We start from the raw sequence: 23,667 nt of genomic DNA on the forward strand, positions 1-23,667 counted from the left end.
ATAAGGGCAGGATGATTTTCACATCATTTTGAAGAAAAAACACTAGGCAATGACATCTATTAGACAAAAGTCTTATTGGCACATATTTAGTATGTGTTTTATGGCCTTATTTCAGAAACTTTAGTTTTTAGTTTTTTCAATAACCACGCATAAACATTATTCTCTCAAAAATGCAGACATGTACATTCTTGTTGCTCACATATTATGGTAGCCCTGTTTGTGCTAAATAGAGTGTAATTATACCTTTGCCATTAATATGTTTATAAGCAACTGAAAAAAGCACAAATGTCAGGGCATGTCAGAACATCTCAAGGACACCAAAAACCCCTCAGACCTCAGAGGGTTAACATGCATGAGACGTATTCTGTTGACGTAATGGCCTGATTCCTTGCCTAGCCACTTACTTAAAAGGTCCAACTCTTCGCTGGCTGAGATGTCGAGCTCTTTTATGGCATTTAAGAATGAGGACTGCCACGCTCTGAAACTTTCGGGTCTGTCGTCAAACTGACGGAGCCCTGTTGTCACCAATTCACGTCTTGCCAGAAACTTTACGAACTCTGTCATTGGGGGGTCTTTGACCGATTCAGCTTGGGAAGCATAGTGAAGAGGATTATAAGGTTTAGCTGTGACATTCAGACTAGGACGAACACCTGACTGAGGATGTGGCCAGTGTTCGTTATTAGTCTCTGCCATGTTAGAGCTCATTTTTAGAGGTGAAAAGTAGGAATCAGACATGGCAAGGCATCTCTTTGGTGGTTTAAACTGGTTTTCTGTATGAGGGCTAAGTGGTAACGATTCAAGTTGCTTGTCCCACGTTACTAAGCTTTCCTCATGCTTGACAGGTGCAAAGTCATGACGGCGCGAATGTGTTTGTAACTCAGATTGCTGTATAACATAGTCTTTTGTGCGCTGTATACTTTCTTCCTTTAATGATCTTTGAGCACCTTTGTCGTCCTTTACCTTTAACTGTTCCTCGGCTGCCTCTAATATTTCTGCCTGTGCTACAGCGGCTGCTGCCTCCCTCTGGAGTGTTAAAGCATCCAATTCAGCTGTGAGTCTGGTTTTCTCAAGAAGGGCTTTTGCTTCCTTCTCTGCTTGTTCAATTTTTAACTTAGCTTCTTTTTCAGCAAAGGATGCACGGACTCGTGCTGCTTCTGCCTTCGCACGGGCCCTCGCTGCTGCGCTAGCTGTTGAAACTGATGTAAGACTGCTGCCTGCACTTTTCTGCGAAGCTCTGTCGACATCCTTATTATCATCCATGGTGCTCATTCTTTGCACATAATCAACGTCGTAATTTTTCCAACTAAAGATGCCTTTTCACTGTACTGTCCTCCAATTGATGTTCTTAACCAAAATTAGACAGTCAGCTAAACTCCAGTCATGAAGAACATGTGAGTCAGAATATTGTTTCTTAGCTCTGTTTAATTGAGACTCTTGAGCATGAAGACATGAACAAAGGAGTGAAACTGAAAATAAGCACAATAAATACAATAAGGCGAAATTGTGCCTCATACAAATACTAACAAGCTTAATTACAATGAAATATAGTCTTTTCAGTAAAGTGTCTCAGTAAACAATCAGTTCATGAATTGAAATCAAAGATTTATACTCAAATATAGTTTTACATCAACATGAAATTAGCTCAAATCTATTATTAGAAATACTGTAAACAGAAAATACATAAACTACTTACAGGCAGTTCTTGCTTAGGAGAAATCGAAACATAACAGGATAATTGCAGCTGGAACGATCTTCACCATGTGCTTTGACTAATAAACTAACTTCCTGATTCAGCCTGCAATACCATACATGACCGCTAGAGGTCCTAATTACTCTAACAAGGAGAATACCCAAAGGGCAGAACAGTCATCTTGTTCAGACGGCACTGTTTCACATGTGTTTTAGGTGAAGACGTTTCTCTGAGAGCCGTCAACATTCAGTGTTTATAGAAATAAATGACATTTAATTTAATTGATAGTCTTTCTGTTTGATACTACATTTAGTGCAACTTTCCCTCTATCTACGAATTACACAAAGTTACACATGCTGTTTTACACTTAAATTATTACAACAGAATCACATCTGACTATTGCACTGAGAGAGGCATATTCATCAAAGCTTGAGGCTGTTAAACAAAGTTCCACACTTTGGTAAAACCTGCTGATGAAATTGCACAAAAGTAAATTCTAGAGGTCAACTGGGTTAAAAGTAAATGAGCCATTTAAAACAAATGCAGAAAAGACACTATAGTGATCAGTTTTAGCTTTTGATTTGACATTTTACATACTAGTCAATTATGCTGTTTCTTTTTGTTTTTGTACAGTTTGCAAAAAGTATATAGTCTCTGAGCGTGGTCAAACATGTTCATACAGGAATGTATGAAAAACATGAACAAATATATATATATATATATATATATATATATATATATATATATATATATATATATATATATATATATTTCAATTTATCAGGTTTTATTACATGTTACATTTTGATATTATTGTTAAAAATGGAAACAGACCAAAAAATGTGACTTTATATTAATAAAAGATGGTTTTGCAGTTATAACAACTCTGTTTCCGGTTCCGGGATCATAAGGGGGAACTTTTATACTGCAGATCCAGGACCAGCTTTGATTTTTTTTTATTTTTTTTTATTTTTTTTATTGAACACACTTATTTACAAAACACAATTTACAAAATCTCTCGTAGGGAGACTTATGTCCAAAACATTGTTGAACACAGTTGAATAGAACAAATTTCGATAAATAAAATAAATACAAATAAATATAAAATAAAATAAATGAAGCAAAGGCACTTCAGTCCATAAGGCATGTCAAAGTTGTTCACATACATATATTGTCCTCAGTCTTCATATATTCTTTAAATAAAGTTACATGGAAGCTTTACAAATTATAATGACAAATATTTTGAGACATCTTCACATAGAGAGTAAATGTTCTCACTGGAATCTTTCAGACGTTTCAAAGAAGCAAAGTATTCCCTCAGTTCAATTTTAAACACCATTAGGGATGGATTTTTGTTTTGCCATTTACATTTATGAATATGGTATTTACCCATAATTGTTATGATATTGTAAATTCTAAAAAGTTCCTTCGGAAGGTTTTCATTACCAAAAAGAATTTGCTCCAACTTTAATTGTGTAATTCTCTTCATTTTTGTTTCCAGCCAATTCATGACATCTTGCCAGAATCTTTTTATCACTGGACAAGAGAAAAACAAATGTTCAACAGTTTCATCTTCCTGGGAACAGAACACACACATGGCTCCACTTCAAAACCAAATCTCCTTTTAAGCATTGCTGCTGCTGGATAATATCCATTTATAATTTTGAATAGCATTTCTTTGATTTTAGGAGGTATAGGCCATTTCATGAATTTGATGTATTTATTTGTTATTTTATCATCATAATGCCTTATTTTTATATTTTGGTCAAAATCATGAAATAGTTTACATTTGAATATTTTGCTAATACAATAATTGTTACATTTTTCGCTATTTAAAGGAATTTGGTTTAGTTGCAGTTTAGGCAAATTTATTTGACTTTTGGAATAATGTAAATAGTTTTGTATCATATTTATTAGGGCTATTGGTATTGCTTTACATACCTTATTATAATCCCTTATTAAACTTTGTATATAAAATTTTGTTTTAAAATCCGTAAACTTAAGAAAATGACCATGTTCATCTAATATATCTGTGATGAAAATGATTCCCCTTTCAAACCAATTCCTGAAAAAAAGTGTTTTTCTACTTATTGTTATCACTCTGTTGTTCCACAAGGTGGAGCCATGTGGTGTAAACTTATGAGTAAATGCCATCTTCCAGAAATGAAGAACTTGTTTATGATATTCAGACAGTTTTACTGGCAATTTGGATACCTCGAAATCGCACTTTAAAAGAAACTCTAAGCCTCCCACTTTATAAAAAATATTTTTGGGTATATGATACCATATAGAATCAGGTTTATCTAAAAAGGCTTTTACTCAGTTAATTCTAAAAACTCCAACCAAAGATTCAAAATCAATTGTTTTTAACCCCACTTTATTATAGTTCTTTACAAGTTGTGATTTTTTGATGTAGTGCGTTTTATTACGCCAGATGAATTGGTAAATTATAGTATTTGCTTTTCTTATGTTTTGTGAACTAATATAGAGAGAATAGCTCGGGTAAATTAATTTAGAAATCCCTTCTGATTTTGACAATAGGTTACGTCCTAAAATAGTTAAGTCTCTTGTTAACCAATGATTTAGGTTTCTTTTTATTTCTTCAAATTTCTCTGTGATATTTTTGGATTCTCTTATTACCAAGTTTTTAGATAGATGAATGCCAAAGTATTTAACATCATTCTTAACTGGAATCGTCTCCAAAACTGTCTCAGTGCAATTATACAAAGGTAATATTTCGCATTTTTTTAGATTAAGGCAAAGGCCTGATGCCCTGGAAAAACAGAAATCACATTTAAAGCCTTCTGAAGAATTGATTTGTCCTTTAGAAATATCACTGTATCATCAGCAAATTGGCTTATTTTCAATTCGGTGTCACAAACTTTTATCCCTTCAAGGTCTTTATTATTTACTACAAAATAGGCCAAAAGCTGCGTACAGAGAATGAATAATTTTGGTGAAATTGGGCACCCTTGTCTTATTCCACAAGAGATATTAATTCTTGGAGTGATGTCTGATTGAAGTGAAATATAACTGTATATTTGGTCATAAAACATTCTGATTACCTTACAAAAGTTGTTGCCAAACCCAAAAAGTTGGAGCGATTTCAGTAAAAAGTCATGTTCGATAGAATCAAAAGCCTTGAAAAAATCAATAAACAATATTAGGCTTTCTGTGTTAATAAGGCTCTGATAATCTAACATGTCCATAATTAGTCTCACATTGTTATGAATATGTCTACCTTTAATAAAAGCTGACTGAAATTCGTCTATTAACTTTTTTTTTACTCTGTTAGCATAAACCAAAGCTAGTAATTTATAATCATTGCAAAGTAGAGTTATAGGTCTCCAATTATCTAATAATAATAAGTCTTTATTGGGCAATCGAGATACGCGTTAAATAATACATTTTTAATATCTGTCCAAAAAGTCGTAAAAAATTCTATAGATAAACCATCAATGCCCGGTGATTTACCATTTTTCATTTGTTTTAAAGCTGTTTCAATTTCTGTTATCTCTTTCTAGTAAAAATTTGTCTTCATCTGTTAGTTTTGTTACATTTTCGTTCACACTTTTCATAAAGGCATCACAATCGTCACTCTGAAATTTTTTCTTATATAAGTTGCTATAGAATTGACATACTTCCTCTGTTATTTTATTTGTGTCTTGAATGATATTTCCATTTTGGTTTAGTTTTGTTATACATTTTTTAGTCTGTCTCCGTTTTTCAAGGCTATAAAAATATGATGAGTTTTTTTCCCCCTGTTCAATCCATTTGGCTTTTGATCTTACAAAGGCGCCTTTTGCCTTCTCCAAGTATATAACATCTAATCGGTTCTGGAGCGTGTGTAACTCTTGTGTCTCTTCTACAGTTATGTTAGGTTTTCCACATAATAAACTTATCTTTTCAACTATTTCCTTTTGTTTACGTTTACGGTTGTCGGCTATTTTCTTTCCAGTTTCAATAGCTTGTTGCTTTTCTCGAAATTTAAACCACTCCCATTTACTTATATCTGACAAATCCATGTCATTAGTTTCAAGACATATTATTCTAATCTGGCTACAGAATTCTTCGTTCAGCAACAAGGTATTGTTAAATTTCCATATATTGTTTGATTTTTGTTTTTGTTTGACTATTGAGAGTGACAAACCAATAAGACAATGGTCCGTGAGAGGAGATGATTGAATATCACATTTTGGTGTAAGATTAGTAATATTTGGAGACACAAGCCAATAATCTAACCTTGAGCATAGGTTAGCATCTGCTGGGCTGATCCATGTAAATTGCATTGTATTTGGGTGTGTCACCCTCCAATAATCTACCAAGTTATTGGATAAACAAAAGTTGTTTAACATGTCATTATATTCTGGTTGTAACCCTTTGGGAGGTTTTCTGTCAAGCCAGGAATTAGGTGCTATGTTAAAATCACCTCCTATTATTATGCTATCCGTGCCATAAGTTGCACTCCATTCCCTGATAGCTTGAGTTAATTTTAACATCATATTTCTATTGAGAGACCTGTTGTTGTACCCATATACATTAATCAAAATCATTTTAAAATCAAATACTTCCACCACAACCATTAGCCAGTGACCTGCTTCATCACTTTTATAATCAATAATTTTCCCTATAAACCTAAAAAATAAAATCATCACTCCTGCAGAATGAGAAGTTCCATGTGAATACAAAATATTGTCTCCCCATTGTTGCTTCCAGAATTTTTCATCGTCCTTGTTAGAATGTGTCTCTTGTAACAAAATAAGGTTGGCTTTGACTTCCTTACAAAATAAAAAAATGGCCTTACGCTTAATGTTATTCTTTAAACCTCGAACATTTAAAGAACTAAACACAATAGACATACGAATGAAACAAAATACACGCTTTTAAATGCGCTTAAAAAAATAGGATTTAAGGCAGGAATGAACAATCTGTCATAGATTTCAACTTTGACATTAACAGTAACAGTCCCCTAACTCAAACTTTCTGAATCAAGGTGGTGACCAGGGTGGGAATTATGTCATTTTAGGGGCAAGGCCATTTGGCCTCCACCTTTTCTTTTTTTGGGGGGGCACCAAGGCCATATGACAGGGCACAAAGGCCATTGAGTACAATTCGATGGTTTTCCCATTCAGATTGATACCATAACATCCTAATTTGGAATAAGACATGGATTATGACTTTTTTAATAAAAAAAACATTTTTTAATGAGAGAGCGCCATTACATCCAGAAGGTATACACCCTCACACAACAATAGAAACAACATAAATGCCAAAGCATTCAGAAACACCACAAATGCCAATAAAAGCATTCAGAAACAACACAAATGCCAATAAAAGCATTCAAAATAATCATTCAGTCCTCTATATCATGTGAGAATGTGAGTTATTAATTATGATTATCAAAGTTTACATTCAATATAGGCTATAAACAAATTTTGTGTAAACATGTTATAATTTGCCTATATATATACATACATACATATACATATATATATATATATATATATATAACATAAATTGTAAGAATATGACTAATAGTAAAGACTAGTACTAATAAATAAACATTAGGCCTATGCTAAAGCTATTAAATAGCAGTCCCAAACTAGTTTGTGTTAATACAATGTTGGTATGAGCCACTACAGTCATTTAAAAATATAAAAAATAACACAAAGAAAAAATAGTGGCATTTTGGGGTTAATATGGAAAGGACAGTTACCATGGTGAATACACAATATTAACAATAACTGTTAATGAAACATGGAAACTGCTCCGGGTGAATAGAATAGAATGAAAATCATACCTGCATTACTTTTATTTCGTGTAATTTACAACATAACGGCGTTGCATGCTCGTAGTTTCTTTTGCACTTGATCAGTGAGGCGATTCAGCGCGCGCGCCGTCGCATTTGCGCGTGCAATTGAAGAGTGTGCGCTACGAGAACAGGATAACGGCTGACAGGACAAGAAAGTCAGTTTTTCTGAGGTGAAAAACTTTATCTCAGCGTACACTTATGTCACTGCCTGGTAGTTCCTATTGTGCTGGGTTTTCTGAAGTAGTCATGATTCGCCTCTCATAACATAACATGCTCTAAACACGCACGCAGAGTGGAAAAGGAGGAGCGGTGGAGCAAGGATCACAGCGCAAATTTGAACTATATCGATATGCGATATGGTCTAATTCCATATCGCATTTCAAAAATATATCGATATATTTTTTATATCGATATATCGCCCAGCCCTGCACTGCACCTGCGCGAATCCACGAACTAATTGAAGTTCAGAGACTACTTGGGTGGCTCGCTGTAATTCAAAGCAAGCCCACTATCCACTGGCGCTTTATACATGGAACTTGGACAGGGCCAGGGCACACAGGCCACTGTGGCCGTACGATGATTTTTTTTTCACGGGGCATGAAGGCCAAAGTGTAGGGCAACGGCGGCCATGGCCGCGTGGCCGCGGTATAATTCCCACCCTGGTGGTGACACTATACTTAACCTGTGAAAGGTGCCTCCACTCTTTTCCCGTCTATAATAGCATACCCTTCCTTCAAGTAAGCTTTCTTCCCGTTGCGTCTGGCCTCCTGTACCGTCGGATACAGCTTTGCCCGGGTTTCACGATCTTCTTTGGACCAGTCCTGTCTGAATTGGACATGCAGCTCCTTGCAGACTCTGGCCTCCCTCGACCTCCTCCAGATCTCGTCCCTCGTCGTCCGCATGCCAAACTGCATGATGATCGGTCGTGGTCTCATGTTGAAGGCGGGATCATCTTTCTTTCCCAGACGATGGACAGTATCAACCTTGTCTCGTAGTTTTTCCACTGATATCGGAATCACTCTTGTGAGAATACCGATTACCCTTTCTCTAGTATCCTCGTTTTCCTTCTCCGGTAGCCCGATCAATTTGATTCGCTCAATTTCCCGGCATCTTTCCTTCAGCTCCTTGTTCTCTTTTGTCAGCCCATCCACTTGCGCTTTGAGTTGAATTATTTCATTTTTATTTTCTGTCACCTCCTTTTCGTTATTCTGGATGCGCTGTTCAAAGTTTTCAAACTTTCTTTCGAACGCATCCAGTCTTTCCTCAAATCTTTGTGACAACGTGTGAATAGCATTGTAGATACTTTCCATGCTTACTTCTTTTGATTCATCTCTCCTCTTCAGTTTCTTTGGATTTGGACTCTGTAACGGAGTGTACCACAGAAACCGAAAATTCTCGGGACAGCAGCATGTGTCCAAATTCCAGTCTTAACCAATGTATTTCATCAGAAACGATCTGAAAACAGGGCTTTAAGTGTAAAATACCGAACTTGTCCTTTAAGCTTAGTGCTTTATTGTCAGCCCCAGTCCTACCAGAGTTTTTTGTAGAACTCTGTGTCTGCGGTGCCGCTGCCCTCAGATGTTAGTCTGGAGCCTGTGAACTTAAATGAAAACTGCACATTGTAATATCTGTACATTAAGTCTATTTATTATTAAAGAATTTGTCAGCATTACAGTTATTTTGTGGGAAATTTGAATAATTGTATTGCAAGCTGATTTAAGGTGTGCCCCTAAATTTTCTGCTTGCGCTCCTAAACATTTTTTTCAGGGGCTACAGCACTCCTAGTGAAAAAAGTTAGTCTGGAGCCCTGATAATATGTAGGGTTCTTCTTATATTATCATGGGTTTGGCGCCCCTTAATAAAACCTGTTTAGTCCTCATCTATGATGTCACTCATAAATTGCTCAAATCTCTTGCTAATAATTGAGGTGTATAATTTATAATAGTTATATAATATAAAGTTTTGATAAAAAATTTTCCACTGTTGGGAGGAGCATACACATTAACCAGTGTCACTATTTCGTTTTCTAGCTTTCCTTTTACAATAATAAATCTTGTAATTGTTCAATTTGACTAAATCTGAAATCAGTATAGTCACCCCTTTTCTACACCCATGATGAAAAGAACTATAAAATGTATTGTTATAACCAAACCTCTTAAGTTTCTCACATTCTTGCCCAGACAAATGTGTTTCTTGTAGATATATAATTTAAGATGTGTGCTTCTTTAAACTGGACATTACCTTCCGCCTTTTAATGGGATTATTAAGACCATTAACATTCAACGACAGTATATTAATGTTATTCTCTATCATTCCCACTGATGAAAGATTGCAATCCAGACCTAAACATAACAAAGGTAAAGAAACCATTGAACATCAGTTGAACACAGAAGTTTGCGACTTCCAAAAACAAGGATGGATTTTCCCATTCTTCATGGTCCCTGTTGGTGGGAGGAGGGAAAGGTGCCTCATTTTTGTAGGGGCCCTCCGTAGTAATGAGAAAATACTCATTTTCACTAGAGATGTCCAACATATAGCGCTTAAGCCAGCTCCTCAGTCGGTTTCACAAACTGTTTGGATTAAGTCATAAGTCTTTTTTTCTTTTTTCTTCCAAATTGTAAATGGAAATAGTCAAAAACAAACAGAAAGGGAATATGATTTGAAAACCTGTCTGGCTGCTAATTTTCTGCATCTAAATGAATGCAAAACCGAGATTATTGTGTCTGCACCCTCTAATGTATCTGAGTTCCCCTGTGTTGATTTAGGCCCTTTATCTATTTATGGTAAATCCATGGTGAAAAACGTACCATTTTTTGATAACTCCCTAAAATTTGACAAACAAGTTAACGCTGTTGTTCGATCAGGCTTCTTTCAATTAAGAACCTTGACAAAAGTCAAGCCATTTTTGCCATTTGTGACCTCACGTTTAGACTACTGTAATGCCCTGTATGCAGGGATTAATCAGTCGACGTTGACGCGCTTGCAAATTGTTCAAAATGCTGCAGCTAGATTGCTGACAGGTTCTCGAAAGCGGATATATCACTCCAATTTTGCTTTCATTACATTGGTTGCCAATCCGTTACAGGATTGATTTTAAGATTTTGTTGTTTGTTTTTAAATCTCTAAATGGTATGGCACCACCCTATCTCTCAGATTTGTTGTGTTAAAATGTTTTTATTTGGAATTTCAGCAGAAGATCATTTGTAACTACACTTTTTTGCAAACAAATAAAACTGACAACTTGACAAAACAAAAAAAACAAAAACAACAACAACACATCTCTAACCCCACCCAAAATTGCTATCCAGTGGTAAAGGCAGGTAATGATCGAAGGCATAGTAAAAATGAATCACTAGCTTGCAGAAAATAAATAAAAGGGGACCATATTTTTTCAAATAACAAAATCTTGTTCTTTAGAGCATACCTAATTCTTTCTAAGTGAAGTGTACCAGTCAGCTCTGTCAGCCATAGTTTAAGTGTTGGAACTTCCTTTTATCTCTCAGATTTGTTGCAGATATACTCACCATCAAGATCACTTAGGTCTTCTGACCAGAAACTCTTAACTGTCCCAAGGTCTAGACACAAATTTTGGGGTGATCGTTCTTTTTCAGTGTTGGCTCCGAAACTCTGGAATAGTCTGCCTTTGCATATTAGAACTGCCTCCACAGTGGTATCTTTTAAATCTCTTTTAAAAACTCATTCTTTTTTCTCCGGCTTTTCTGTCTAACTCTAATTGCTGATATGTTAGTAGCTTGTTTGCTTTATGAGAGTAGTTAGATATATGTATTATACTGTATAAATGTTTTGTACATTCGCTCTTTGCATGTTTCTACAAATTGTACAGCACATTGGTCAAGTACCCATTGTTTTTAATTGTGCTTTATAAATAAATTACCTTACCTTACCTATCCACAGGCCCATGGTAGCCTGCCTGAATAACCTGCCCTGAATCAGATAATTAAAAGGCGTGGGCTATTTTGATAATGTTTGTAGCCTCATTTATTCTTCCTCTGGGCCTTACCTATCTTTCTAACTATGTAGTGGCTGGTCTCTTCTAAACTCTGTAAGCCTCTCTCTTGCGCGTTGAGCTGCTCTGTCCGAAGTGTTGATGCGTTTCCACGGTAACAGCTCATTCAGACGTTCCTCTACAGTTCTTGCAGCGTTCCTCTTCGACGTGATCATCTTCATCTGAAATCCACGTTTAATCAGGTCCTGGGCCGCTTCTTCCACACTCCCGTAGATCCGCAGTCCTGAGTCCCAGGGCACTCGCATCTTTGTATAGGGTGTCTGGAATCGGATCCCCCTCTCTTTCAGGGCTGCTTTGATTGACCCGTATGCTTTGCGCTTTTCGACGATATCAGCTGCATAGTTGTTATCAAAGTAAACTCTATGAATAAGTTTCAAAGTTTTGTATAGTTCACTTACAAAGTCAGTGACCGATTTCCCCTCTTTTACTTCTGGTACACCATAAATTCGGATATTATTTCTTCTAGAGCGACACTCCAAATCCACTATCTTGTCCTGCTTCTCAGAGTTTCATTTCATGACTGTTATCAGTGTATCTTTTCCAAGCAGGCTAATTCCAGGTCCGCTATCCATGTTTGAGCCTCTGTAATATTTGCGTTTTGACTCTGCAACTCTCGCAAAACTTCGGCTTTGAATTCAACGAGGTTATCCTTCATAGTTTACATATCATCATTTTTAAATTCACCCAGGTCCTGTCTCATATCTTGCTTGAAGTCCATTAGCTCTTTGAATAGCAGTGCCAGACTTTCGAGCTGAGTGTTTTGGTTAACAGTAACTTTAGCGTTAGTAGCATTACCTGAGGCTGCTTCTTCGCCGCCATCTTCGCCATGCCTAGTATCCACATCCGAGTTTACTTGATTTTTATTCATCTACTTGTCGTTCTTAAGACTTCTTTGCATTCTCCGTCCTCTCATACTTGAGTTTAGATGATTTTAATGTTTTTTCTAGTGATCGGAGGTATTTTTCTAAAATCGACTGTGAGGCACACACCACTACACGTCCATCTCGCTCTCTTGCGCCACCGGAAGTCAGGATAGGTTATTTTTGATGTTCTAGTTGCAGGCAAGTCAATTATAAAAAGGCTATAGTCCATGGACAAGTATGGGCTTTTTGTTTGTATCAAGTCTTGGTGTATCGCCTGTCTGTGGAGTTATCTCCACTGTCTATGTCAGGGGTGCCCAATCCTGCTCCTGCCGATCGACTGTCCTGCACAGTTCATCTCCAACCCTAATCAAACACACCTGAAGCAACCAATTAAGGTCTTCAGGATCACTTGAAAATTAAAGGCAGGTGTGTTTGATTAGGGTTGGAGATGAACTGTGCAGGACAGTCAATCGGCAGGAGCAGGATTGAGCACCCCTGGTCTAGAATAATTATAATTTAGAATAGATTACTTACCATCAATTTGGAATTTGGAGGAACGTCTGTGAATGACACATTTATGGTCTTTTTTTATGCCAAATTGGTATGTGCCTTGAGGTTTATAGTTCATGATTTCCTCATACATTTTTGGATTCATTGTTGGAATGTGCCAGCAAGAGTAGAAATTCAGGTGACAATGTTGTGTGGTCATCTCCCCAATTTATAAAACCATTTATTAACTTGATTAATTGATTGATTTAATTAGTTCCCTCTGAAATTGTGAGTCCACAACTTAACTATTCTGATTTCTCAAACACTTTTAGGGCGTTTTTCCACTGGGTTCGTTTGCTGCGGTCCGAACCCGAGTGCGCTAGTTCCCGGCGCCCCCCGCAGCGTTGGTCTGGTTTCACACTCAATTAGTTGTATCGAACCCAGGTGCGTTTGCAGTGATCTTACGTCATCGCAAACGCACACGGAAAACGCATGGAGAATACAACTCGACTGAGCATAGCTGTAATTTGTCTGTTTTTTTGGTGCTATTATGCACAACATAGTGAGAGACAACTACGTTTATGTTCATTATGGTGTAATTCAGCACATATCCAGGAGACGCCGTGTTTCTGCTGCTCGCAGAAGATTTTTTTTTATGTATGGTTTGTATGTATGGTTATTGTATGGTTTGTTCTTCCCAAATTTGAATGAGGCACCTCACCTCACCTCTTCAAGTCAAGTCAAGTCAAGTTTATTTGTATAGCGCTTTTCACAATACAGATTGCATCAAAGCAGCTTCACAGTATTAAATTAAAATAATACAACAAAGTTTGTTTCAAGAGGAATTTATTGATTGATAAAATGTAATTAAATATCCCCAAAATATCCCCAACTGAGCAAGCCAAAGGCAACAGTGGCAAGGAACTGAAAAACTCCATCAAGTGACCTAATGGTGTCCTAAAACTCCATCAGGTGCCTTAATGGAGAAAAAAAACCTTGGGAGAACCCAGGCTCAGTCGGGGGCCAGTTCTCCTCTGGCATTGGATAGAGGCCGGATTGTAGTTTGAACTGTAGGATTATATGAATGCCTGGCTGAAGAGATGCGACTTTAATCTAGTTTTAAACTGGGAGAGCGAGTCTGAGCAACGAACAGTATCAGGAAGACTATTCCAGAGTTTTGGAGCCAAATGTGAAAATGCTCTCCCTCCTTTGGTGGTTCTGGATATCCTAGGTATGACCAAAAGCCTTGAATTTAGTGATCTTAAAGAGCGCGATGGATTATAGGGCGATAGAAGATCCGTTAAATAGACTGGAGCTAAGCCGTTTAGGGCTTTATAGGTCAGTAGCAATACCTTGTAATTAATGCGGAACTTTATAGGTAACCAATGCAGTGATGATAAAATCGGTGTTATATGATCATATTTTCTTGATCTCGTAAGAACTCTAGCGGCGGCATTTTGGACTAACTGTAGCTTGTTTATTGAGGATGCAGGACAACCAGCCAATAAAGCATTACAGTAATCCAGTCTCGAGGTCATGAATGCATGAACTAACTTTTCTGCATCAGAAACTGATAGCATATTACGTAGCTTAGCAATGTTTCTAAGGTGGAAAAAGGCTGTTTTTGTAACATATGAAATATGATTTTCAAAAGACAGGTTGCAATCGAGTATAACACCCAGGTCTTTTACTGTAGAGGATAAAGTAACAGGACATCCTATGATGTTAAAGTTGTATTGTGCGAGGTTTTGTGGGCGTTTTTTTGAACCGATAAGTATTACCTCTGTCTTGTCTGGATTTAATAAAAGAAAATTACGCGTCATCCAATCTTTTATATCTTTAACACACTCTGTCAATTTGGAAAATGTAGCGTTTTCATCCGGCCGTGATGAAATATATATTTGAGTGTCATCAGCATAACAATGGAAACTAATTCCATGTTTCCTTATAATATTTCCAAGTGGCATCATATATATTGAAAATAACAGAGGGCCTAATACAGATCCCTGCGGCACTCCATAGTTTACTGGAGTTATGATCGATTTTTCTCCATTTAAATAGACAAAATGGTAGCGGTCAGATAGGTATGATTTGAACCAGCTTAGTGCTTGTCCTTGAACACCAGTATAATTTTGTAGTCGATCTAAGAGTATTGTGTGATCTATAGTATCGAACGCAGCACTAAGATCAAGTAAAACTAGTATTGAGATACAGCCTTGGTCAGAAGCTAAAAGTAAATCATTTGTGATTTTAACGAGCGCAGTTTCAGTGCTATGATGCGGTCTGAATCCAGACTGAAACTTTTCATAGATATCATTTTGTTGCAAGAAAGAGCCCAGTTGAGCGGACACCACTTTTTCTAATATTTTAGACATAAATGGAAGATTTGAAATGGGTCTATAATTTGCTAGATTATTATGATCTAATTGTGGTTTCTTAATGAGAGGTTTTATAACTGCCAGTTTAAATGTTCTTGGAACATGACCTAAAGATAAAGACGAGTTAATAATATTGAGGAGAGGATCTTCCACTACAGGTAACACTTCTTTCAGTAGTTTAGTTGGTATAGGATCTAATAAACATGTTGTTGTTTTAGATGAAGTGATAAGTTTATTTAACTCTTTTTGTTCTATAGTTGTAAAGCACTGTAATTGTTCTTGCGGGGTGATAATTGAAGCTGAATTATAAGGCGCGATTGAAGATTGAACGTTTACAATTGTGGTTCTGATGCTTTCTATTTTCTCAGTGAAGAAGTTCATGAAATCATTACTACTGAACTGTAACGGGATATTTTGTTCGGGTGACGTCTGTTTATGTGTTAGTCTAGCCACGGTGTTAAATAGAAACCTTGGATTGTTTTGGTTGTGTTCTATTAGTTTGCGGAGGTGCTCAGCCCTGGCCGCTTTTAGGGCCTTTTTATAACGTGACATACTGTCTTTCCACGCGATTCTAAAGACCTCTAAATTAGTTTGTTTCCATTTACGCTCTAAAATACGGGTTTCTCTCTTTAAAACATGCGTAGTATTGTTATACCATGGAGCTTTATTTTTCTCTCTGACCTTTTTTAATTTAATAGGTGCAACCACATCCAATGTTCTAGAGAGAATAGTGCTCATAGTGCTAGTTAGTTCTTCTAGTTCATCTGTTTGTTTGGGTTCAGGCAGCAGCTGAGACAGATTAGATAAGCAATTTGAGAAATTATCTATGGTGGATGGAAGGATTGTTCTGCCTGGTTGATAACGCGACGCCGCATGACATATTACAGCAGTACGTAATATGCAAGTTACCATGTAGTGATCAGTGACTTCATCACTTTGTGGAATGATATCTATATCGGTTGGATCGGTTCCATGTGATATAATTAAATCGAGTGTATGATTAAGACGATGAGTTGGTCCGGTGACGTTTTGCTTTACCCCAAATGAATTTAATAAATCTGTAAACGCAGCTCCTAACGCATCATTTGGATTATCTACGTGTATGTTAAAATCTCCAACAATTAATGCTTTATCGACATTGACTAATAGGTCTGAGAGAAAATCTGCAAACTCTTTTAGGAAATCAGCGTAAGGCCCTGGCGGTCTATATACGGTAGCCAAGGCTAGAGATAATAGGGATGTTTTTCTAACATCTAAGAGCGTAACATTTAGTACAAGTACTTCAAATGAAATAAACTTATAACCCGTTTTCTGAGTAACATTTAAAATATCTTTATAAATGGTTGCAACACCTCCGCCACGGCCAATCAGACGGGGCTCATGCTTATAACAGTATCCAGGAGGAGTAGACTCATTAATACCGAAATAATCATTTGGTTTAAGCCAGGTTTCAGTAAGGCAAAGTACATCGAAGCTATTATCTGTGACTATTTCATTTACAATAACTGCCTTAGGTGTGAGTGATCTAATGTTTAGAAGACCTAGCTTTAGAAATAGTTTTTGTTTACTAATAGCAACATTTTCTGTTTTAATAACAATTAGATTTTTCCTAGATCCTGCATTAGATTTATTATTTGATCTCACTAAACGAGGAATAGACACGGTTTCTATGCAATGTTCTACACTAGTATTTATATCAGTTGAATTGGTGCAGCAGAGACTATGATTTGGACTTTTGGTTACTAGTCAAAGGGTATTTAACATTTTGGAGATGTTATCTGACAGAAGAGCCGCTCCGAATCTGCTTGGGTGTAAGCCATCAGCACGGAAAAGCCTAGGACGCTCCCAAAACAGATTCCAATTATTTACAAAGAGCAGTTTCTGCTCATTGCACCATGACATTAACCATTCATTTAGCGCAAATAATCTGCTGAACTTTTCATGCCCTAGTCGGTACGTGGGAAGCGGTCCTGACACAATGATCGTTGTTTCAGGCGATGTGCTGCGTACCGTATCGATTAGATTCCTGAAGTCTTTCTTCAGAATCTCCGTCTGGCGCAGCCTGATGTCGTTCACTCCCGCGTGCAGGACCACAGTTCCGACGCGCTCGTCACCGTTCAGGATCTCGGGAACGCGAGCAGCGATTTCAGAAACACGAGCACCAGGGAAGCAGTGACTTTGCACCTTACTTTTACCTAACGTAGCGTGTACGTGCCGAACGATGGAATCGCCGATGATCACAGCATCGCGTTCTGTTTCGCGTAGAGGGGAGAAGCGGTTTTGTGTGGATAACTCGAAAACCGGGAGGGTCGGAGAAAGTCTTGGTCTAAACCTGACTCGCGTCTTCCGCTGCGGAACCACCCAGGCTTCGTGGTGGCGTGTTGGAGCCGGAGTGAACGAGACCATGGCTGATTGCGACCGATGCTGAGGAACGCACGGAGTAGACGCGGTCGGAGTCAGCGGGTTAGTAACGTTAAACACTGATTTGTGTGCATCGGCGCGTGATGTTTCAAGAGCCAAACACCGGTCTCTCAGCTCGGCCTGTCTCAATAAAAGGTTGTGGATCTGTTTCTCAACAGCTTCCAGCTCAGACTGCAGTGCGTGAAGCTCAAATGTGTCCTCACCTGCACCAAGCGGTAGACTACTTACATCTGATATATTCGCCATTTTAACAGATGGACAGTGAGTTAGCAACGAAGCTACCAGTGATGCTATCAATATTAATACTAATTTATATTATAAGTTTGTTTGTAAATGAGTGTGGAGAAGACGCGTTCAGCCGTGATCCACGGACGTAACCTTTAAGAGTATGCAGCGTTGGATCACTAATAGGCTTGAGACGCGTCTGCTCAACAGTCCGCGTTGTAACTATGAGGTTTTTTAGTGGTAGGGGTGTAGAGTAGACGCACGATAGGCGAAAAAAAGTGTTTGTTTATAAGTGAGTGTGGAGAAGGCAAGGCAAGGCAAGGCAAGTTTATTTATATAGCACATTTCATACACAATGGCAATTCAAAGTGCTTTACATAGAAGAAATTAAAATAATGAAAGGAAATAAGAATAATTAAAACAGTTTAGAAAAATAAAATAAAATACAGTACTTTTAAAAAATAAAAAAGAATATTTATTATAGATCTTTCTTTCAAAGGATTCCCTTAAGACTTAAATCTTTCAACCTTCTTTTAACCTTCAATCTTCTTACGACTTCCATCTATCAACTTTCCTTTAACTTTCTTTTCTCCCTCATTTACTCACACGTTCTTTCCACTTTCTTTAGCACTTTAGCACTGCGTTCACATTCTTTCTCAGACGAAAACTTTAATATCGTCATTTAAATACTGTTCTACTTTCAAACCCACATTAATCACTTTCACATTATCACCTTCTGAGTGGGCATTTACAGTTTCGGGCTAAATGCCCTGCTGACATAGGAGAAATTAAAATAATTAAAAGAAATAAGAATAATTAAAACAGTTTAGAAAAATAGTGTAAAATACAGTACAGTACAAACAGTCGGACGAACAGCGGCACAGTGCTCATTCAGTAAATGCACAGCTAAACAGAAGTGTTTTGAGACTGGATTTGAATGTGACCACTGTAGGAGCACCTCTGATCTCTTCTGGAAGCTGGTTCCAGCTGCGGCTGGCATAATAGCTAAAAGCAGACTCGCCATGTTTAGAGTGAACCCTTGGTATTTCTAGCTGATATGATCCTAATGATCTGAGTGATCTGTTGGGTTTATATTCAGTGAGCATATCTGCAATGTATTGAGGTCCTAGGCCATTGAATGATTTATATACCAGTAATAATACTTTAAAATCAATCCTAAATCTAACTGGGAGCCAGTGTAAAGACCTGAGGACTGGTGTGATATGTTCATATTTTCTGGTTCTGCTCAGAATCCTGGCGGCAGCGTTCTGTATGAGCTGCAACTGTCTTATGGTCTTTTTGGGAAGGCCAGTGAGGAGTCCATTACAATAATCCACCCTGCTGGTGATGAAAGCATGCACAAGTTTCTCTAAGTCTTGTCTGGAAACAAAGCATCTAATTCTTGCAATATTTTTCAGATGATAGTATGCTGATTTAGTTATTGCTTTGACATGACTACTGAAACTAAGGTCTGACTCTAGTGTCACACCAAGATTCCTGACTTGATGTTTAGTTGTTTGACCCCTAGAGTGAAGGTATGCGTTCACTTTGAGAACTTCATCTTTGTTTCCAAACGCAATAACTTCAGTTTTGTCTTTGTTTAATTGAAGAAAGTTTTGACACATCCAACTGTTGACTTCGTCAATGCATCGGCACAGGGAGTCAATGGGGCTGTAATCGTTAGGCGATAGGGCTAAGTACAGCTGTGTGTCGTCTGCATAGCTGTGGTAAGCAATTTGGTTATTTCTCATTATTTGGCTCATTGGGAGCATATACAGGTTGAACAGGAGTGGCGCAAGAATTGAGCCTTGAGGGACTCCGCATGTCATGGATGTCCACTCAGACTCATGGTCTCCTATACTCACATAATAACCTCTCCCATCTAAGTATGACCTGAACCATTTTAGGACTATCCCAGAAAGCCCCACCCAGTTTTCCAGCCTGTCAAGAAGTATGTTATGATCGACAGTGTCAAATGCAGCACTGAGGTCGAGTAGTACCAGCACTGATAATTTGCCTGAATCAGTATTTAAGCGAATATCGTTTATTATCTTTATGAGCGCTGTCTCTGTGCTGTGGTGCGGTCGGAAACCAGATTGAAAGTTGTCAAAGTATCCATTCGAGCTTAAGAATTTGTTCAGCTGATTGAAGACAACTTTTTCAATGATCTTGCCTATGAAAGGAAGATTTGAGATCGGTCTATAGTTGCTTAATATGGTCTTATCCAGATTGCTCTTTTTCAGGAGGGGCTTGACAACTGCAGTTTTCAGGGAGTTTGGAAAACTCCCAGAGAGAAGTGAGGCATTTACCACTTCTAGAAGATCTGCTTCTAAACTGTTTAGCACAATTTTGAAGAAAGATGTGTGAGAAGACGCGTTCAGCCGTGATCCACGTACGTAACCTTTAAGAGTATGCAGCGTTGGATCACTAATAGGCTTGAGACGCGTCTGCTCAACAGTACGCGTTGTAACAATGAGGTTTGAGCAGTAGTGCTTCTCAGTGAGGAAAAGTAGAAAATGTTCGTTGTAAGCGAGTTTAAAGAGAAAAATCAAGAATTATAAATCAAATCGATAGAGCTCCAAAAACAACAACGCATTCAGACGCAACGCATGAACTCTTCACTCTTCAGTGTCCCACAACGTTCCCCTGCCACTCATGGTTGTCGTGTGTGAGGAAACAATGATATCGACAGTGATACGCAAGCGCGGGATACTATACTTCCTGAACAAGCGCGCACCCGAGTCCGTTGCTTGCACATTAACGCGAACCGCGCCACGGTTCGGGAGCAACCGAGCTCAGACCACCTCCTCCAGGTAGTCCCGGGTTCGGTACTCTAGTGCGCACCCGGGTCCGATGACAGCGTTCACATTAGCGATTTTTCATGCGAACCGTGCCCCGGTCCGCACTAAACTGCCAGTGTGAAAGCGCCCTTAAAGTATGGTTTGTCCAGTTAACCCTTCCCAGTCCATAACTTCATATCCTTATTTGTGAGATCTTTTACAGTACACTTTTTGTCAGTTAACCCTTTCCTGAATGCCTAACTTCCCTGCACTGCAAAAAATGATTTAAATCAATTTCAACATTAGAATAAGAAATAATGTGTTGTTTCGACTTAAAGTACGTATTCGTGCTGAACTTTAAAATATTAAGTTTAGTCAACCTTAGTTTAGTTTAGTTAGGTTGGATATTTAATTTATCTCAACAAATTGTTAAGTTGTTATAACTAATTGCAGCAACATTTTTTACAGTGTGTTAGAATTAAAAGTTAAGTATGAAAAATGCCTACTTTTCACATTCTGGGCTATCGGACTTCACAAATCACAAATCAAGCGGTTAAGATGAAACTGGCTAAGTGACCAATCTATTTAGCTATAGGCATTATAAAATTAAGAGTTTTCAGACCGGAGAACCGCATCACTTGAATTCATAAACCTTGAAGAATCACGTGTTGTTAGATAAATCAAGAATTTCTGCCTGAATTTCAAACTGCAAGCTGGGGTCACTCATTTCATCTTCATTGTCAATTGAATTGAAATTCTGAATTTTTTTATTTAATTTGTTCCTTTCAGGTTTGATTAAAGTGGAAGTGGAAGAGGAAAGTGAAGTGGAAAGTGAAGAACTGAGTGAAGTGGAAAGTGAAGAACTGAGTGAAGTGGAAAGTGAAGAACTGAGTGAAGTGGAAAGTGAAGAACTGAGTGAAGAGGAAGAACATCAGAAATCTCAGAATATCACAACTAGAGGAACATCATCTAGTTGCTCAAAGACCAAAAAGAATGTTTCACAGAAAATAACTCAAAGATCAAGAGCTAAAAGGCCATCATGCACCTGCCTTCAGTGTGGAAAGAGTTTCACATGTAAAGGAAGCCTTAGAGATCACACAAGGATTCACACTGGAGAAAGACCTTTCACATGCAGTTACTGTGGAATAGGGTTTAAACAAAGCGGAAGCCTTACAGAACACATAAGAATCCACACTGGAGAGAAGCCTTACACATGCAGTCAATGTGGGAAGAGTTACAGACAGAAAGGAAGCCTTGGGATGCACATGAGAACTCACGCTGAAGAGAAGCCTTTTACATGCCCGCAGTGTGGGAAATGTTTTACACAGAAGCAAAACTTAAACCTTCACTTAAAAACTCACTCCGGTGAGAAGCCTTTCGTCTGTCCTCAGTGTGGAAAAGCTTTTAGTCAGGCGTCACTGCTGAAAGTCCACGAGGTTGTTCACAGCGAAGTGAAGATGTATCACTGTGCTGAATGTGACAAGAGTTTCACCCAAATGTGTGGCCTTAAAAGACATTTAAAATCATTCATGCATAATAAATACAGGTCCCTGGAAAAATTCATGATCCCAGCTGTAGCCTCAGGTCATGGTTTTCCCTCGGGAGCAAATGTGTCCCAACAGAGCAATATAATAAGGTCGTCTACTAAAACACATTACCTGCAGTGAGAAAGGCAGTACAGGGGACATGAATGTATCAGTTCAGAATACAAACAAATAATTAAAGCATGTCTGGTGTTGTGAAGGGATGCTTTCTTTAATGTTCAGCATTAAAAACACTTTTAAATGAATAAAAGTACATGTATGGTACCATTCAAAAACAAAGTCTGTTAATTAATTATACACCTTAGTAGTTTAATGTCTTAAAATAAACATGTTTGCACTGAGAATTGAGAATATTCACTTGTAATGATGTTAGGAGTCTAAAAGAGGATGCCATGATGTTGGAAAAGAAAACCAATCAAAACCAAAAATGTATTCATTTATATGCCTTTCTTATAGAATTGATAACACAGTTTATGAAGACGTTTACTTTTCTCACAGCTATAAACACTATCTGATAACTACACCCCAATTTGTACAAACCTCAGACTTCCATATTTCAGTCAAAAGCATATTCACTTGTAAGACCATGACACACAAATACACAGACGACTCCACTGCCATATTTTAATATTTACTCCACTTGAAGCCTCAGTCATCATCAGTGTCCGAGCGTCCTGTGTTTGGATTGTGGGGAAACTGGAGCACAATGGAGGAAACCCAAACTGCAAACTCCACACAGAAAGAGCTGCTGGTTCAGCCGGGACTCCAACCAGCGATCGTTCTGCCGTGTGGAGACAGAGAAACCCCTCCATCTTGAGTCTTCATGTTCCTCTTGAGGTCATGGTCATTTTATTCTTATATATATATATATATATATATATATATATATATATATATAAATTCTCATCACACATCATTGATCTGCATTCAGACATTTTTGTTTTTTTGCAACGGGATGTTTTCTATGCTATAATGTATTTCTATAATAAAAACATATCTTACCTGTGGTGATTAGTTGTTGTCCCTCTTATTGTCCCCTAGATGGCAGTAGTACCAAATATACAAGTCGCAGATTACCAAAGTTATAGGGGTAAATAAATGTTTACCCCTACTTATTCAATGAACACCACATGGTCAAGTCAAGTCATCTTCATTTATATAGCGCTTTTAACCATGTAGATTGTTCCAAAGCGGCTTTACATTGATAATAGGAAATTAAAGTAACAGAGATTGTTTTGGCTTTACAGCAGCTCTAGAATAAAGTTATTGTCCGGCTAAAGTTAGTTTTGATTGATTCACTTCAGTCGCAACGATCATTAGTTATTAACTTAGGGGCCGCTAACACAACACCATTTTAACAGAAAACTCCTAAGTTCTTTCTGCGCATACTTCAAAAATCCAAACCCGTGAGAACGCTGATGGCGTGCATATACGCACA

At 37.7% G+C, this 23,667-nt stretch overlaps 1 protein-coding gene across 4 annotated transcripts in view; it reads left to right on the top strand.

Moving 5' to 3' along the window:
* Positions 1-23,236, top strand: part of LOC309501987 (uncharacterized protein) — a 43,260-nt gene extending 20,024 nt beyond the window's left edge. Inside the window, exons 2-3 of one of the 4 annotated variants that reach the window (XM_082174297.1) lie at positions 21,475-21,504; positions 21,547-23,236. In XM_082174297.1, the coding sequence (XP_082030423.1) occupies positions 21,475-21,504; positions 21,547-22,352 (836 nt within the window). In that variant the 3' untranslated portion in view covers positions 22,353-23,236. Of the gene's footprint in view, positions 1-21,474 lie in introns of all 4 variants that reach the window. The other 3 variants (XM_082174296.1, XM_082174295.1, XM_082174294.1) reach the window with 3 other exon arrangements.
* Positions 23,237-23,667: the final 431 nt, after the last annotated feature.

This window comes from Leuciscus leuciscus, assembly GCF_965113295.1.
Source record: "Leuciscus leuciscus genome assembly, chromosome: 6".
In the NCBI taxonomy this organism is placed as follows: domain Eukaryota; kingdom Metazoa; phylum Chordata; class Actinopteri; order Cypriniformes; family Leuciscidae; genus Leuciscus; species Leuciscus leuciscus.